Here is a 17,748-nt window from a genome sequence, read left to right as displayed (position 1 = left end):
AGCTCCAGTTACGGAACACTTCACAAGACACAAAGCTCCTGCTGTTTGTGCTGTTTGCTGCTTTGGGGCGGCTCCCTTCGGAGTCCTTGGAGAAAATCCACAAGCACAGGGCAGGTGCAGCCATCTGCTTGTTTCCGGCTGTTGTTCTTATGAGACACCCTGGGGTGGGGGCAGCATATTTGCTTTGGGGCTGTGCTGCCTTGTACAAGGTGCTTGTCAGTTGTGCTGGAAAAGGGCCTTCAATAAGGGATCAGTGGGGACAGGCAGAGGAGAGGGCTGGAGTAATTTTTATTGTAGTCAGGTTGACATCACTAAACCTTACCTTGACCGAGACTATGCTGACCAATTCTAAACCTTGGAATTCCCACCCACCTACAGTTCATCTCAGCAGCAGAAGGGCACTTCCAAGTGGGGGCCACTTTGTGCAGAGACCAACCACTGTGGTGAAGTTTAGTTTGGGGCCAGTGATTTCTCCAGAGGGAGGCAGATTGCAGAATATTGAGAACTGTCAGAAAGCAGAGGCTCTTGTCCTTTCTCTCAGGGTCTTTGCTTTCTCTGTTGGTCAACTCTCCTGTCTACATTCATACCTGCCAAAAGGGAACCCTGGAATACCTCTCTCCCTCTATCTCCTCCCTACATTTATACCTGCCCACCTGTCTTGGAAGTTAACCTTTTTATACAGTGGCTAAATGGGTTCCCAGTTGGTCAGGGATGCTCAGAAGATACGACATCCAGATTTGGTCCCGGTGCTTGTTTCTGGTAGCTAAACTGATGTTCCCCTGGAAGGTACCGCAAGTGTTCCAGACATCCTTGGTCTACCCTCAGGCTTGCCTTAACAGAGAGATGGGCTCCATTGGTTCAGAGGAGCCCTGTCACTCCGCATCTTCAACATTTTGGCATTAAAGTAATTTTAACTGATTTTCTAATTTTCCCTGAGCGATTATGTAAGTCCAACAGTTGCCAAAGTAGAATGTATATATTTCAGGGGTGTGGGAAGAAAATTTTAGAACTTCTAAGTAGATTAAGACCATATGTAATGGTATGTGAATAAGAAACTAGTAGAAGTGGCAGGTCTAACACATACTTAACCTCAGCCACATCATGAAGCTTAAAAGATGATCTAATCACATCTGATAAGAAGTCGGTCAAAAACATTTTTAAAGGTCAAGGAAACTATTGGGAATGCGGACTACAATCCATTTTCGTTGTCAATGAACCTTATCCCAGTATATGGTGTTTTGGGAAATTAGCTAGTGATAGTGCAGTAGGTAGTTCCAAGTACATATAAAGTAAAATACAAACATAATAAATTTAATATAACAACATATATGAGTGCACATATTAAAAGTGAGTGATCACAAATGATTTGCTTCAGGGAAGAGCAATTAAAACATTTAGAAGAGTGTGGTTTACACCAGCATTTATCAGGGAACACAGGTTCCCTGAGATGGTAGTGCAGAGGTTTACCCACCCACCCTTCACTAACAGACTCCTGGGTTCCTTGAAGCTTTCTGCTCCCTTGCTAACATAAACCAGCAACGTCCTCACTAGTCACAGTCTTCAGGTCACATATGTTTACCTTGCTTTGTTGATCAGTGTTTGCTTCAAACCAGCTTATGCCATTTTAGTTGCCATTGAATTTGAGTAATTTAATTAGAAATTATGTAAACAGATAAAATGAGAGTACAAAAAGAACAAGATATGTTGTTTCTCTAAAAACTAAGTTGAGAGGATCGAACCCAGTGTCTCTCTCACACATGCTAGGTAAGCACTCTATCACTGAACCACAACCCCAGTCCTCAAACCTTATTAAAAAAACCCGTTGATACATACTGGAGAGAAGCCCTACAAATGTAATGAGTGTAGAAAAGCCTTTAATCAGAAATCAAATTTCATTAAACCTCAGAGAGCTCATGTAGGAGAAAAGCCCTTTGCATGTAGAGTGTGGGGGAGCTTCAGCCAGCTGTCACTCTTGACTCTCCATCGAGGATGCAGTCTGTGGAGAGGTGCTATAAGATGCAAAGAGTGTGGCAAAGGCTTTGGTCAAACTGATCACCAAAGAATACAACTGGGGAAAGCCCTGTGTGTGTGAGTGTGGGTGAAGCTTTATTCAGATGTCACACTTGATTTATCACCATGGAGCACACTCGAGAGAGAAGCCCATGCATGCCACCAGTGTGGAAAAGCTTCAGTCAGAACTCCACCCTCATCAGACACCAGCTGTCTGGCGTGCAGAGCACACGCTAGCCAAGTGGATGCAGTGGGTCCATGGCATGAGCTGCCACAGGAGTTCAGGAAGAGCCTTCCCTCTGTGCCAGGGGAAGCATCTGAGAACATAGTGGGAAGACAGAAAATGCCTTCTGCTAGCTCGTCAGGCAGTGTCTGAGTTTCCTAGTGCAGGGCCTTGTGGGTGCAGTGGATGTTGAGGAAGCATCTAGTTGGAGCTCACCCCTTACTGTGAGATGATCCACATGGGTCTAACAGACAAGAAAGGCTTTGGTGCACTGTGGCAGAAGGCAGGCCTCCAGGCATCACCATCGCCAGCTGCTCCTTTGATCCCTGGCAGGTTCTTGCCCACAGGTGGCTATGCCCTGTGGTGTGCTGGAATGAGGACCAAGATAGCCTTAGCAGAAGCCAGTGATCTATGAGTGGCCTGATCCCACAATGCAGACCAGGAGAGAAGCAGGTTAAGAAGTGAGTCCCCAATGTGGGCCACAAGAAAAGATGAAGCCATTTGGTGTTGGCCTAACCTTTATCCTGAACAGTGTGATAACCAAGGACTGCCTAAAAACTCTGGAGAGGAGGAACAGTTTCCTGCTGCTGTGTGCTAAGTCCCAAAATTCCAGATACGTAGAATGGGCACCAGCCCTGGCTTCAGGCAAGATTCATGTTTTCTCAGAGAGCCACCAGTGGGGTACAGGCTGCAGAGAAAGCTTTGTGCCAAAGTCGAGGATCTGTTTGTACAGTCTAGAAGTAATTTAATCAAAGCAATGATACACAAGATCATTAAAGTAGAAATAAAGGTGATAAAACAGTTGAAAAAAATAAAATAAAAAAATAAATAAAAACTAAGTTGAAATAGTAAACTGTGGTACAGTCAATGGAATATAATTCAACATTAAAAAGAAATGAACTGTCCACTCTGGAAAACACATGGAGGAATTAATGAATTTACTAATGAATGTATATTACTAAGTGAAAGAAGCCACTTTGAAAAGGCAGCATGTTGAAGAATTCCAATCATATGACATTCTGGAAAAGGCAAACCACGGAGACAGCAAAAAGATCAGTGTTTCCCAGGGATTGGAGGGGTAAGAGGGAGGAGTAGGCAGAGCACAGAGGATGTTTAGGGAGGTGACACTATTCTGTATGAGGCTACATTGGTGGATACATGTCATTATACATTTGTCAAAACCCAGAGAACGAGAATGAACACTGAGAATGAACTACAATGCGAAGTTCGGAGTTTGGATGATAATGGTGTCACACAAGGTTTATTGATCGTAACAAATGTACCACCCTGGTGCAGGATGTGACGGGGGAAGAGGCCCTTCGCATTTAGGACTGAGGGTTTATGGGGTCTCTCTGCCCTTTCACCTCAATTTTGCTGTGAACCTAAAATTACTCTTCAAAAATTCAGTTTTTTTTTTTCCTTTTTCCACACATTCTGAGCAAGATCCCAACTTTTAAGTTACATCCCCTTATATCCCCAGCCCTCATCTACTTTTAAAAGAAAACAAGTTAAAAAAAAAAAAAAAAAAACTAAGTTGAAAATCTTAGAAAAAATTCAATAAAGGCTAGTCATTTAGAAAAAGAAATATCAACTTAGTTATGGAACAGATGACTGAAATTATGAAAATGTACAAAATGATGTATATAATCTTTGAGTTCTTGCTCCCCAAACAAATAACACTAGAAATCGTAGGCATACATTATATATTATGGTTTATAGAAGAAAGAGGTTGTAAAACTCCAATCAATGGGCATGTGCCAAAAAAATAAGAATCTCTATGGTAGATGATTGGCAAGTGTTTGTAAAGTTTTGTATTTAACCTAAAAATTTAAAGTATAGATAGTGATGTCACTTGTAAAGCATTCTCTGCTTATAACTGACTTTTTTTTTATTGTAAACAAATGGGATACATGTTGTTTCTCTGTCTGTACATGGAGTAAAGGCATAACCTTTGTGTAATCATAAATTTACATAGGGTAATGTTGTTTGATTCATTCTGTTATTTTTTCCCTTCCCCCCACCCGTCCCACCGCTCTTTTCCCTCTATACAGTCCTTCCTCCATTCTTGCCCCGCTCCCTAACCCTAACCCTAACCCCTCCCACCCCCCATTATGTATCATCATCCACTTATCAGTGAGATCATTCGTCCTTTGGTTTTTTGAGATTGGCTTATCTCACTTAGCATGATATTCTCCAATTTCATCCATTTGCCTGCAAATGCCATAATTTTATCATTCTTTATGGCTGAGTAATATTCCATTGTGTATATATATATATATATATATATATATATATATATATATATATGCCACAGTTTCTTTATCCATTCATCAATTGAAGGGCATCTAGGTTGGTTCCACAATCTGGCTATTGTGAATTGAGCAGCTATGAACATTGATGTGGCTATATCTCTGTAGAATGCTGATTTTAAGTCCTTTGGGTATAGGCCAAGGAGTGGGATAGCTGGGTCAAATGGTGGTTCCATTCCAAGTTTTCTAAGGAATCTCCATACTGCTTTCCAGAGTGGCTGCACTAATTTGCAACCCCACCAGCAATGTTTGAGTGTACCTTTCTCCCCACATCCTCGCCAACACCTGTTGTTGCTTGTATTCTTGATAATCGCCATTCTAATTGGGGTGAGATGGAATCTTAGGATGGTTTTGATTTGCATTTCTCTTATTACTAGAGATGTTGAACATTTTTCCATATGTTTGTTGATTGCTTGTAGATCTTCTTCTGTGAAGTGTCTGTTCATTTCCTTAGCCCATTTGTCGATTGGGTTATTTGCATTCTTGGTGTAGAGTTTTTTGAGTTCTTTATAGATTCTGGAGATTAGTGCTCTATCTGAAGTATGATTGGCAAAGATTTTCTCCCACTCTGTAGGCTCTTTCTTCACATTACTGATAGTTTCTTTTGCTGAGAGAAAGCTTTTTAGTTTGAATCTATCCCAGTTATTGATTCTTGCTTTTATTTCTTGTACTATGGGAGTCCTGTTGAGGAAGTCTGGTCCTAAGCCGACATGTTGAGGAAATCTGGTCCTAAGCCGACATGTTGAAGATCTGGACCTACTTTTTCTTCTATAATCTGCAGGGTCTCTGGTCTGATTCCAAGGTCCTTGATCCATTTTGAGTTTAGTTTCGTGCATCGTGAGAGATATGGGTTTAGTTTCATTCTATTGCATATGGATTTCCAGTTTTCCCAGCACCATTTGTTGGAGAGGCTAGCTTTTCTCCATTGTATACTTTTGGCACCTTTGTCTAGTATGAGAAAATTGTATTTATTTGGGTTTGTGTCCATGTCCTCTATTCTGTACCATTGATCTACCTTTCTATTTTGGTACCAATATCATGCCGTTTTTGTTACTATTGCTTTGTAGTAGAGTTGAAGATCTGGTATTGCGATACCCCCGCTTTGCTCTTTCTGCTAAGGATTGCTTTAGCTATTCTGGGTTTCTTATTCTTCCAGAGGAATTTCATAATTGCTTGCTCTATTTCTGTAAGGTACATCATTGGGATTTTAATTGGAATTGCATTGAATCTGTATAGCACTTTAGGTAGTATGGTCATTTTGACAATATCAATTCTGCCTATCCAAGAACATGGGAGATCTTTCCATCTTCTAAGGTGTTCTTTAATTTCTTTCTTTAGTGTTCTGTAGTTTTCATTGTAGAGGTCTTTCACCTCTTTTGTGAGATTGATTCCCAAGTATTTTATTGTGAGTGGGGTAGTTTTCCTAATTATTCTTTCCAAAGATTCATCACTTATGTATAAAAATGCATTAGATTTATGTGCATTGATCTTATATCCTGCTACTTTACTGAATTCACTTATGAGTTCTAACAGTTTCCTGGTGGAATTTCCTGGTTCCTCTAAGTATATAATCATATCATCAGCAAATAGGGATAGTTTGAGTTCTTCTTTTCCAATTCGTATCCCTTTAATCTCTTTGGTTTGTCTAATTGCTCTGGCTAGAGTTTCAAGGACAATATTGAATAGAAGTGGTGAAAGAGGGCATCCCTGCCTTGTTCCAGTTTTTAGGGGGAATGCTTTCAGTTTGTCACCACTTAGAATGATATTAGCCATGGGCTTAGCGTAGATGGCCTTTACAATTATAACTGACTGTTGTTGACTGACTAACCAATGTGTAGTCTTGATTACATCAGGTGGGATTATTTCTGTTGTATTTTTCAGAGGTTGGTTTTTTTTTCAGGGGAAGCTTCTTTGTTTATGTTGAAATGAAGTTGGAAAAATCAGGGTAAATCGTATTGAAAAGTTTCCTCCACTCTGGACCTCAGGGCCTTTATTACCCTACCATGCATTATTACCCTGTGTTCAGGGAAGAGAAAAAATGCAATGGTTTTTAATTTATTTGACCACAGAGCCCTTTTCTCCCCTTAGGAACATTAATGATTAACTCAAAGAATTAGTGTTCTGGGGAGCAATTCAAAAAACACAGGCTTACAGGACACATACATATAGTTCACCCCACTTATCAGGGCCCCTGGCTGGTCAGGAGAACGGGCTTGATTGGCAGATGTGAGGCTTCAAGTTTCACTTCCGCTCTGGGCAGTTGTTGGTAGGAAAGTGAAATGTTACCCAGTCAAGGTGTCCTTCCTCGTGGGAGGAGGCTGGGCCAGGGTGCTGTTCAGAGAGGGAGGGAGGGTAAGTGGTTTGGCCAATAGGAAATCAAAGTTTCCTTTAGTCAAAGACCCTGGGAAGAGAGTGAGAAAGGAGAACAAACTCTCAGTTTAACATCTAGTGTGCTGTCTCCCTCCCGCTTCCCTGCCTCTGTCAAAAACTGCTGCTTTATCTTAAAGAAGCCATGACCACACACATAACACCGAGAATAAGACACTTCTGGAGACAGCTAACTCCCCTTTGCCAGGAATGAGTTTGCTTGGATGGATTTCACTCTTCCTTGCTCCCCACTCCACCTACCCCTAACCCGCCCCTCCTGCCTATAGATACAGTTGCGTGTCTGAACTTCTGGGAAAGTTTCCCAACATCTGGTAGAATACTTCCTCTTCAGCTGGGCCAGAGCTAAACCCCACACTGGCTCAGTGTGATGGTCCCCAAACTAGATGTGCATGACAGATGAAGTCCCTCACCAGGCTTCTTTGCAAGCCAGAGACCTGCCATACCAGTTCCCTGTAAAAGTTATCCATCTTCTTGTCTGAAAAATTTTCTGAAACATACATGAACCCTGTCATGTCAAAGCTTAGACTTTAAAGTCTTAAACATCTAGGAAGTATGAACTCTCGGCATGTGAACCCTTGAATTTTCCTTGAATTATCAACTATGTTGGGATGGTGGTGATATGTCTACTCACCTTTAGTTCCTGAATGAAAAACAAGCTCAGATTTATATGTTTACTATGGAAAGCAGCCAATTGTAGAAAGAAATGTGGAATCCCATCTTCAAAACCAACAGCCCTCAGTAAGTAGCACAGTAAGCACAAACGTCAGAGGCCTCAGCCGTCATAGCCACATCTCTGGGCAGTCTGTGCTGGGCACTTCCTGTTCTGTGCACTGAGACTCCTGTCAGAAAACTGAGTGTACAAGTAGGAAATCTCACCTGACATTAGAAACATCCCTGCTAGGGGCAGGGAGGGACAGTGGGCATCCTTGCTGCTGGCCAGCACCCTCATAACAGAAAGGGGAGTGGAGTGGGACTTGGCTCTGGGGAACAATTCCAAGACTCCTCTGAGACCATGCACGAGGAAGTGAGTTCCACCGGGCCGGTCTTACCAAGGTAATCAACACACAGCGTGCTCTTGCTCTTCCATGTGGAAGTTAAGAAGTGTGGATATTCTTACATTGTTCTAGTGATGACATTATTTTTTATTTTTATTTTATTTTTAATAGATAATACACAGGTTCATGGGTTCAAAACACAAAGGATATAAAAATAGTCATTTATAAGTCTCCTTGCCACCATTGACCCCCGTGTGTCCCATTCTGCCACCTATCTATAACCACTTCCATTATTTTTATAAATCTCATGTGTTTCTTTATGTACATGTTAATTCATTCTTTCATTCGATCATGATTTATTGAGTACCTCCTATGTTCTAGACTACTATATTTTAGATACTTTGAAGGGATACATCCTTACTTTCATGAGCAAAAATTCTTACTCATGTGGAGTTTATAGTCTAGAATGGGGTAGATAGCAAGCATTAAACAAAAAATAGTTGTTCTTTAATAATGGAGCATGGAGGATGGTATTGAGAAAGCTAGAAGGGGGGGCCATTGCAATTTAAAATAGTGTGATCAGAATAGAACTCTCTGGGTTAGTAAGAGGGTATTTAAGTGAAGCGCATCCCAGACAGAAGGCACGACTTATATGAAGACCTTAAGTAAAGCATGCCCTGCTAATGTGGGGAACAGCAACCCCAAGTGTGGCTGGAATGGAAGATGTGAGGGAAGAGAGCAGGAGATGAAGTCAGAGAGGGAGGAGGTAAGGAGATGGATCATGCAGAGCCTCGTAAAGACTTTCACATTTATTCTGAAAGTAACAGGGAGCCTGCCTCTGGTTTTGAGTGACATGATCTAGTTTATATTTTACCGTACTCTCTCTGGCTGCTATGGTAAGGACAGAATATGAAGGAAGAAAGGGTGAAAGAAGGAGAGGTTGGTTTGGAGGCTGTGGCAATAATCCAACAAGAGGAGACAGTGGCTCAGAGTTGGGAGTAGAGGGAAGGAAAAGTGGTCAGACTCTGGGTATATTTTGAAGGAGGCACAAATTGATTGGGTACTCTCAGGGTGGGAGAAGGAGATGAGTCCATTATGACTCCAAGATTCTTGACCCGAGTGATGTGAAAATAGAATTTCCATCAACTGAGACAAAAGAGGGTGTAGATGAAAGAAGTTAGGAAGGGAAAATTGGGGATTTGTTCATAAATGAAGCTTTAAATGCCTTTTAGACTACAAGAAGAGAGGTTCAGTGGGTATTGGGTCTAAATTTGAGAGTTGTCACTAGGTGAATGAGATTCAGCTGTGAGTAGAGATGAGATGCCAAGGAAGTAGGTATATGAGGAAAAGAGGAGGTGAACCAAGTGCTGAGCCCTGGGACACTCAGAGCTGGGAGGGGAAAAGGAGAGCCAGGCAAAGAAACCTCGAGGGAACAAACATGGAGGTAGGAGGGGAACCAGACAGAGTGGAGTCCCGATGCCTAGTGAAGGAATTTTCTCAGATAGGAAGTTAACAAATGGGGTGAAATGATGCTGGTAGGCAAGTGAAACCACTCTCTTTAACCAGAGGAAACGGCTGGCACTTATGACAAAGTCGGTTTCCGCAGACGGGCGGAAATGAAAACCGGGTGAGGGAGTTTAAGGAGGCATTTGAGACAAGTCAAGGACAGTTTGAGTGTAGACAACTCTTTCTGGGAATTTTTCTACAAAAGGATACAAAGAAATGAGACCATAGCTGATGGGGTAAGTGGGGTCAAGAAAAGGATTTCTACTATTTTAATTGGAGAAATGCATGTGTTATTGTGAATGATCCAGGACAGAGGGGAGAACTAAAGACATAGGAGAGAGAGAGAGAAGTTTCTGGAGCAATGACCTAAATAGTCTTGAGGGGATATCCCTTCAATTTTCTTTATTATGTCTTCTTATTAAAGATAACATTTTTGGGGCTGGTGCAGCTCAGAGGCAGAGCACTTGCCTAGCATGTATGAGGCACTGAGTTCAATCCTTAGCACCACATAAAAATAAACAAAATAAAGGCATGCTGTCCATGTACAACTACAAAAAAATTTTATATCTACTGTTCTGCACTTCGCCATTTTAACTTAATCTGTGGGTGGTTGGTTTTTTTATTATTGTTTTCTCATAAGTATAGGGAGAATTTCTTTTTTTGATAACTGCATATGATTCTATAAAAATGACGTATCGTATTTTAAGTAACTAGATCCTGAATGAAGGACACTTAGGGGTGTTTCCAAGTTTTTGCTGCTATAAACAATGTTACCCTGACAACGGTATATGACTCATTGCATATGTCTCAGCCATGTCGCTCCTCATTTGTCTCTGATGACTGTGTTAGACTAGAATAATCACACACATACAGAGTATTAATGAAAACAGACACCTTCTAGGACCAGTAATAACCATTCACTCAGGATTTTTAGTTATGGTAACAGAATTGTTACTGGACTTCAGAAGTGCATTTCTAAATCTTTTCTTTGGGAATCTTGCCAGGGATCTTCCTTATTCCATGTTCCAGAGGGTTCTGGGTCCTTGACTACCACCTCCCCTCTGCTACTTCTCCCAGGTTCTAGTACATTTGGGAATGACAGCTTGTCATGCCCATGGTGGTCTCTGAGAGTTGCCATTTCAAGCCATTAATGATACTCCAGGTTTTGTGATCACAGTGTTGATGTGTTTTCCCTCCTAGATCTTTGGAAACATCAAATCATGAAAGAAAATTTTTCAGTTGTAAGACCACAAATAGTTGAAAAATTTATGCAGAAATTAATGGAGAATTACCAGGATAGTGGACCAGAGGTATGTATTGAAAATTAGTCATTGTTATTTTTTACAGTATAAACCCCAAAAGGAACCCTTTATCATTTTTAACAGTTATTAATGCTTCCTTTACTCCCAAATCCCAAATTGTAATGATTTGTTGCCACATTAATATTGGAAATGGACTGATGTCTATCAAGATCTGAATAGTTAGAAAATGTAATATGTTGGATGATTCTGAATTTTGTCAGGTTGCTAAAGCAAGTTGGGAGTCTGTGAATGGGTTGACTTTTATGTTTAATCACATTTAGCTAACATGGTGGGCAAGCATCCTACCACTGAGCTACATCCCTAGCTCATCCACTAGCTCCTTCTCCACAAAGGGAGGTTCCATCAGTCATTTTCGTGTGTGTATCCTTCCAGAAAAGATACGTGGGTCCATGCCAACTCTATATTATTATACTTAACAGGAATGTGTATTTACTACATATACACATGTATACACACAGTCCTTAGGGTTTCAAAACATATTTACTCTTGGCAGGAAGTGCTTAGCTAAATCAAGAAAATCCCCTGAAAAAAACAAAGTAAGAGAAAATATGGATGTTTGGACATAACATTTTTAGGATCATTAAGTAAATGTTTTTGGTAGAAATGAATCACCAATATTCAACCTGTTTTGGCAAAATGTGCTCAATTTTTAAACAATGCTTTTCTCTAAACTTACATTTTTCTAAGTTTTTGAAAATGTTCTCCATCATTTTATAATAAACTCTTCAGTTCTTAATTATGAGGTAAAGAATTCACAAGCTTAGTCGGGAATACATTCTTCCTCAGATATTGATGGTTTACATGTATTTTTTTTCGGCTTTCAATTATACACAAACATGGTACTGTGCACTCTGATGAGGGGGGACAGAGGTAATGAGGGCAGGGCATGCTCAGAAAAATTTCTGCATTAAAACTGTGGCTCCTCTTTAAAAGGAAGGAAATGTAGACACATGCTACAACACAGACGAACATTTGTGAAATAGGACAAATACTGTATATTTCCACTTTTATAAGATACCTAGAGAAGTCAAATTCACAGATTCAAAAAATAGAATGGTGGTTGCCAGGTGCTGGGGAGAGGAGGAGAGGAGTGATTGTACCATTAGCACAAAGTTTCATTTCTTCAGGATGAAAAGTGTTCTGGAGATGGCGGGTAGTGACAGTTGCTCAACCACATGCCACTGAACTGCACATGTGCAGATAGTTAAAATGGCAAATGTTACGTTACATGTATTTTACCACAATAAAAGCAAACAACATACTACTATGTATAATTTCAATGCACCGATTAAAATACAACAATTTTGTGGTTCAAATTCTGTTCCCTGCCTGCCTCTCAGTATGTTTATCATCAAGGATAAAATCTTGTATGGAAGAAACATGGGCATTGCTAGGCAGAGCAAACCTATAGCAGGTGCAACTGAAACCCCAGAAACATTTGAAGAGGCCGGTGTTGGTGTTGGCCTGCTAGTGTCTTGGAATCATGGAGCCAGGATGCTTGGGCCCCTCCCCCACCTGGCAGCTTGCTTTAGTCAGCACCTCCTGAGCTGAATTTGGTCCCCTGTACCCCTCCCCCCACATCTCCTCCCCGGATTCTCTGTTCTGAGACACCGCAGATCATGGTTCTGACTCCTGACAATGAGCCTTTAGATGTCTGGGGCCACCTCAGTCAGAGTTCAGTAGAGCCATTTCTGGCATGTGTGGAGACTGCAAGTTACAGCAAGGGGCGACTCTGGGAGGACAAATCAAAACAGGTGCCCCTCTGGATGTTGGATTACAAAATCACTACCCTTTCCTCCGATGGAGCAGCTCCATGCCTGGAAACATGGACTGGAAAATGGAGCAGTCTCTGGGCTCCCCCGTCACCTGGCTGCCTCTGGGCAGAGCACAGATGGCAAGAGCTTGCTTTCAGGACCTTTGTCTGTCTGCTCTCCTTCAGACTAAGCTGTTCCCAGGTCCTTCTGTCGTTTTCTAGGAACACCCTTACCACCTTGATCAGTCTTCTTTAAATTCACGGCTTTCTGGCCAGCAGTGACCTTGTCTTGGATGTTTTACTTGGATTAATGCCTCGGAGTGTGTTGGGTTTCAGCAGCCACGTCACAGCTGACGCACTCAGCTGTCATCTGAAGCCCACACGTTGCACTCAGACATTCTGATGCCACCATATTATCAGTCTTGTTCTTATTCAGTTTGGTCCACTCTTTGGACCTCTTGAGAGTTTTAAAAATCTGGATTTTTGTCATCCACTACTCTCTCCTAGGTTTATGCCAGCCTGAAATCTGTTTCCTCATTCAAGTCATTAATAGCAATGGATGCCAGGCAGGCCCCTTGCTCCATACTGCCCACTCTAGGCCCTGGGCAGTCAGGTCCTCCTTGGACACACGCTCTCAATGGCCAGAAGCCTGTCCAGCTGTACTTTATCCAGCCCACAATCTCCCAGTTTTCCCTCTCTGATGTCCTGCTGAATTCATACACCATGGCTACTGTATTTCCTGAGAAAATAATGTTAATCTGACCATTTTTCTTGAACCCATGTTGACTTCTTATGATCTTTGCTTCCTTCTCCAAAATCTAGAAAACCTACTTTTCTCATCCAAATTTTATACCAAACACACTGGTCTGAAGTAAGAAACTGCCTTTTTTATTCTGGTACTGGGAGTTGAACCCAAGGGCAGTCTACCACTGATCTACATCTCCAGTTCTTTTTCGAGACAGGTTCTTGCTGAATTGCCAAGCTGGCCTCGAACTTGTGATCCTCCTACCTCACTCTCCCAACTGGGATTATAGGCGTCTGCCACCATGCCCAGCAAGAAACTGAACTTTTTGCAGATCAGAACTATGATAACCTATTTTGTGGATTTCAGAACCGTTTCCATTTGTATGCCAAGAGATTTCCTACTTTTTCTAGGCACTTTTTTAAAGACATAAAGGCAAGAAGCATAATCCCTGCCAGCAGAGTGCTTATGGAGACAGGTGAAACAGCAATGTCTGGAAAAGGAGTGAGCACTTTTGTTGCTAGGGTGCCATGCGAGCTCAGAGAAGTCAAGGAAGGCTTCCAGAAGAGGTGTTTTTTGATTCATATGCTCCCAGCAGGATGTAAAGCCAGACTTTTGCCAGGACCTGCCATGCTTCCCCATGGGATGGCTTTCTGGAGGCATCAGTAGGGCAATCCAGTGCTCTTCTGGCCGGCACTATCCATCACAGTTCAGGTTATTTTATTTTATATTTTATTTTATTTATTTATTTTATATTTTATTTTATTATTTTGGTGGCAGGGATTGAACCCAAGGGTGCTTAGCCACTGAGCCACATCTCCAGCCCTTTTTAATATTTTATTTAGAGACAGAGTCTCATTAAGTTGCTTAGAGCCTAAGTTGCTAAGACTGGCTTTGAACTTGTGATCCTCATGCCTTAGCCTCCCAAGCCGCTGGGATTACAGACATGTGCCACCATGCCTGGCAGAGTTCAGGTTTAAATGCTGGTGATGGACTCAGCCCCAAGGAGTGCAAGCTGCTTACTGGGCAGAACTAGGCCAAAGGGCTGACTGTGGCTCTTCTGCTGCCCAGAGAGGAAGAAGTGGGCTGATGAAGCCTGTTCATGCTACATTTTGACACACAAGATGGTAACATTTACAGTGACCCAGGAAGGCAGTGGTCGGTAGTAGAGTGACTCTGAGAGCTGTAGGAGTGTGCCAGCAGAAGCCATGGAGGCTGGATTCCAGCAATTACTGTTCAAGGAGCATCACATGCTGTTTCTGGAAGGTTGAGTGCACAGACTGAAGTTCCCCTGAAGAATGGGGACTGCTGGGAGCCCGGGACTCTGCTGGAATCTCTCCCTCACCTGTCAGTCGCAGCATCCTGTGTGCACTACCTGGACCCCCCCCCCCCCCCCCCTCTGCTCTCAGACTCACACCCTCTGGGCTCGCCCATCTCCAGAGGTCTCAGCAAAGGCACCAAGAGAAAGAAACAAAAAAACTTTTCTGTCCTCTGCCAATGCTCAAGCAGAGGAGCCCTGGCTGTTCCCACCTCCTTGGTGTCACCACAGGGATCCTCATCCTTGCTGGGTAAAACATGCTCTGTGCTGGCTAACAGCGTGGTAGAGCGCCATGGGGTTCAATTCTGCAGTAGAGTACATGCTCAGGCTATGGCGGCATTAGCTTGAGAAGTGATTGCCTTGTTAAAGAGCTGTCAAAGGGCTTGTTGGCATGTCCACGTCCAGGCGGTGATGCTCAGGACAGTAAGGGGTGAGTCACTGTGGCAGGCTCTAAGCACTGGACCACACCTTACTGGCCCACTGTGCAGTCTCATGACTTCTCCTGGCTTAGAGTTTTCATCAGTCAAACCCGGAAGAGCTTCTTTTGTCATTACTCAGCCCGTGTAGTCTGGCCCTTTCACCATAAAGAAGTCAGGGCCTAGGGCAGAGAACCTGACGTTCCCTTTGCCTTCTGTCAGCTTGTGAACTACAGCTGTCCTGTTGCTCGCTTTCCAGGACCTGGGTGGGACCAGAACAGGGGCAGGGTGACCTGTCCCCCCTTTCCCACTGAAAGGCCCCTTGAGGAGGGCCCTGGAGAGTGAGTCAGGGGAGGCTGGGCTCCTGTCCAGGGCTTCCTGGCTGTTCATTCTCTTCCACACAAGCAGAGATGTCCTGACTCCATTGTCTACATTTTATTCTATTCTGCCAAGCTGATTTGATGGATGACTTTTTAAAAGCATAACTTTTAATTAGTATATTTATGTTATTTTATGCAATTCTATATAATTACTTAATTATATATTATGATGATATTGTATTCAAAAAATATGATTTTTTAGAAAATATACTCATTAATAACCCCTATTATTATTTTAGCATGTTTCTTTCCACACTCTGTTTACAACCTTTTTACTATTCATGCACATTTAAATTTTTTATATAGTAAGATTGTTCTACATGACTTGTTTCCTTTATATATTTATTTAATTTGTTCTAATTAGTTACACATGACAGTGGAATGCATTTTGACACATCATACATAAATGGAGCATAACTTCTCAGTGTACATAATGTAGAGTTACATAGGTTGTGTAATCATATGTGCACATTGGGTAATAATGTCGGATTCATCCTACTCTCGTTCCTACCCTCGTATCCCCTCTTCTCTCTTCACTCCCCTCTGTCTAGTCTAAAATACCTGTATTCTTCTGCCCCCCTTATTGCGAATCAGCATCCACATATCAGAGAAAACATTCAGCCTTTGGTTCTTTGGGATTGGCTTATTTCACTTAGCATAATATTCTCCAGTTCCATCCATTTTCAGGCAAATGTCATAATTTCATTTTTCTTTAAGTCTGAGTAGTATCCCATTGTGTAAATGTTCTACATTTTCTTTATCATTTATCTGTTGAATGGCACCTAGTTTGGTTCCATAGTGTAACTATTGTGAATTGAACTGCTATAAACATTGATGTGGCTGCATCATGGTAGTATGCCGATTTTTTAAGTCCTTTGGGCATAAACTGATTTTCTGAGGGATCTCCACACTACTTTCCATAATGGTTACACCAATTTGCAGTCTCACCAGCAACATATGAGAGAACCTTTTCCCCCACATCCTCACCAACATTTATTGTTGCTTGTATTCTTGATAGTTACCATTCTGACTGGAGTGAAATGGAATCTCAGTGTAGTTTTGATTTGCATTACTCTAATTACTAGAGATGTTGAACATTTTTCATGGATTTGTTGATTGTATTATTCTTCTGTGAAGTGCTATAAGACCTGTTTTCTAACATGTTCTTTTCACTTAACCATATGTTGTAAATATCTTCCCTTGTCAGTAAATGTATGTCCATTTTTGGTGGCTGGTGTTTCCTTGCGTAGATGAACCAAATGGATTCTACTTAATTCCCTTGTTAGGCACTTTAGGTTGTTTCAATTTTTTTTTCTATTGAAAAAAACTATTTTTTAAAAAATCTTTATATATTTTGTGTGCAACTTTTATTATCCCCTAAATATAAATCCACAGAAGAGGAGTCACTGGGTCAAAGAGCATAAACATGTAACACTCTTGCCAGCCTGATCTCCGTAATAGTGACCCCTCCCTCAGCGGCAGGTGAGAAAGCTGCCCTCCACTCCTTCCTCTGTGCTAGGGCTTCTTACTATTTGCTACCTCTGCTAGTTTGCTTCAATAACTGGCCTGGCAAATTCCTCTGTGAACTTTCTCTGAAGGTCAGTTTGGCATTGAAGCTGTACTGATGGGACAGAATCTTGGACCTCCAGGGACAAGTCAATCAGAGCCAGGGCACCAATGCAGGCTCCAAGGGCAGTCGGACCTCTACAGTCCGTCAGTGAGCCAGGAGCTGGCCACACCCTGGAAGGATCACAGATCAAGAGTGTTGGCTTGGCTCCTGGGTTTGGTGACATAAGACCTCCAATGCACAAACAGACACATCCACTGATACACACAGAGGGACACATACCCACACCTGCATGGATGTGTGGGGCCTGATTGGGTAGATCTGTTCTGTTCCATAAATTGGCTCCAATTTCTCTCCAGAGCTTAAATCTAAACCTGCCTTGGAGGGGTAGACTTCTCCTCTGTTCTTTGATGGCTACCTCTTCAAAGAATAAGCTCGGTCTCCTGGAGAAAGAGGATGAATGGAACTGCTGAGGAAGTGAGCCAAGTGAGCCAAGAGGGGCCCCTGCCACATGCTCTATACTTCACAAGGCCCCTTCTTACCCCCTGTAGCTCTGCTCTTCCCTACTAGGTATAAATCCTCTGGGCCACAGGGACATGTTCACTCAGAGCCCTGGCCTTCCTTCCAGACCATACTACAGGGACCCGGGATCCTGGAATTCCCTGAGTCTGGGGTCTACGTGGGCTTCCTCTCCAGAGCGAGAGTGGACCACCAGTGTGCACACTCCTGGTCTGGAGTGTGACCAAGAGGCAGCTGAGTAGGAGTGTGGGTGAAGTTCAAACACGCAGGCTGCAGTGTCCAATCAGTAGGACTATGAAG

At 42.4% G+C, this 17,748-nt stretch overlaps 1 protein-coding gene across 6 annotated transcripts in view; it reads left to right on the top strand.

The window, feature by feature from the left end:
- The window catches only part of LOC306666840 (uncharacterized protein), a 177,483-nt gene that overhangs the window by 139,545 nt on the left and 20,190 nt on the right, over positions 1–17,748 (top strand). For all 6 annotated transcript variants that reach the window (XR_013765409.1, XM_079149109.1, XM_079149107.1 and 3 more), the window contains one exon: positions 10,632–10,741. Coding sequence is in view for 5 of the 6 variants with exons in the window: in XM_079149109.1 (XP_079005235.1) it covers positions 10,632–10,741 (110 nt within the window). In the remaining variant the exon portion in view is untranslated. The remainder of the gene's footprint in view (positions 1–10,631; positions 10,742–17,748) is intronic.

Source organism: Sciurus vulgaris (genome assembly GCF_902686455.1).
Source record: "Sciurus vulgaris genome assembly, chromosome: 7".
NCBI lineage: Eukaryota > Metazoa > Chordata > Mammalia > Rodentia > Sciuridae > Sciurus > Sciurus vulgaris.
The sequence above is the reverse complement of the archived record's forward strand: the minus strand, read 5'-3'. Positions and strand labels throughout refer to the sequence as shown.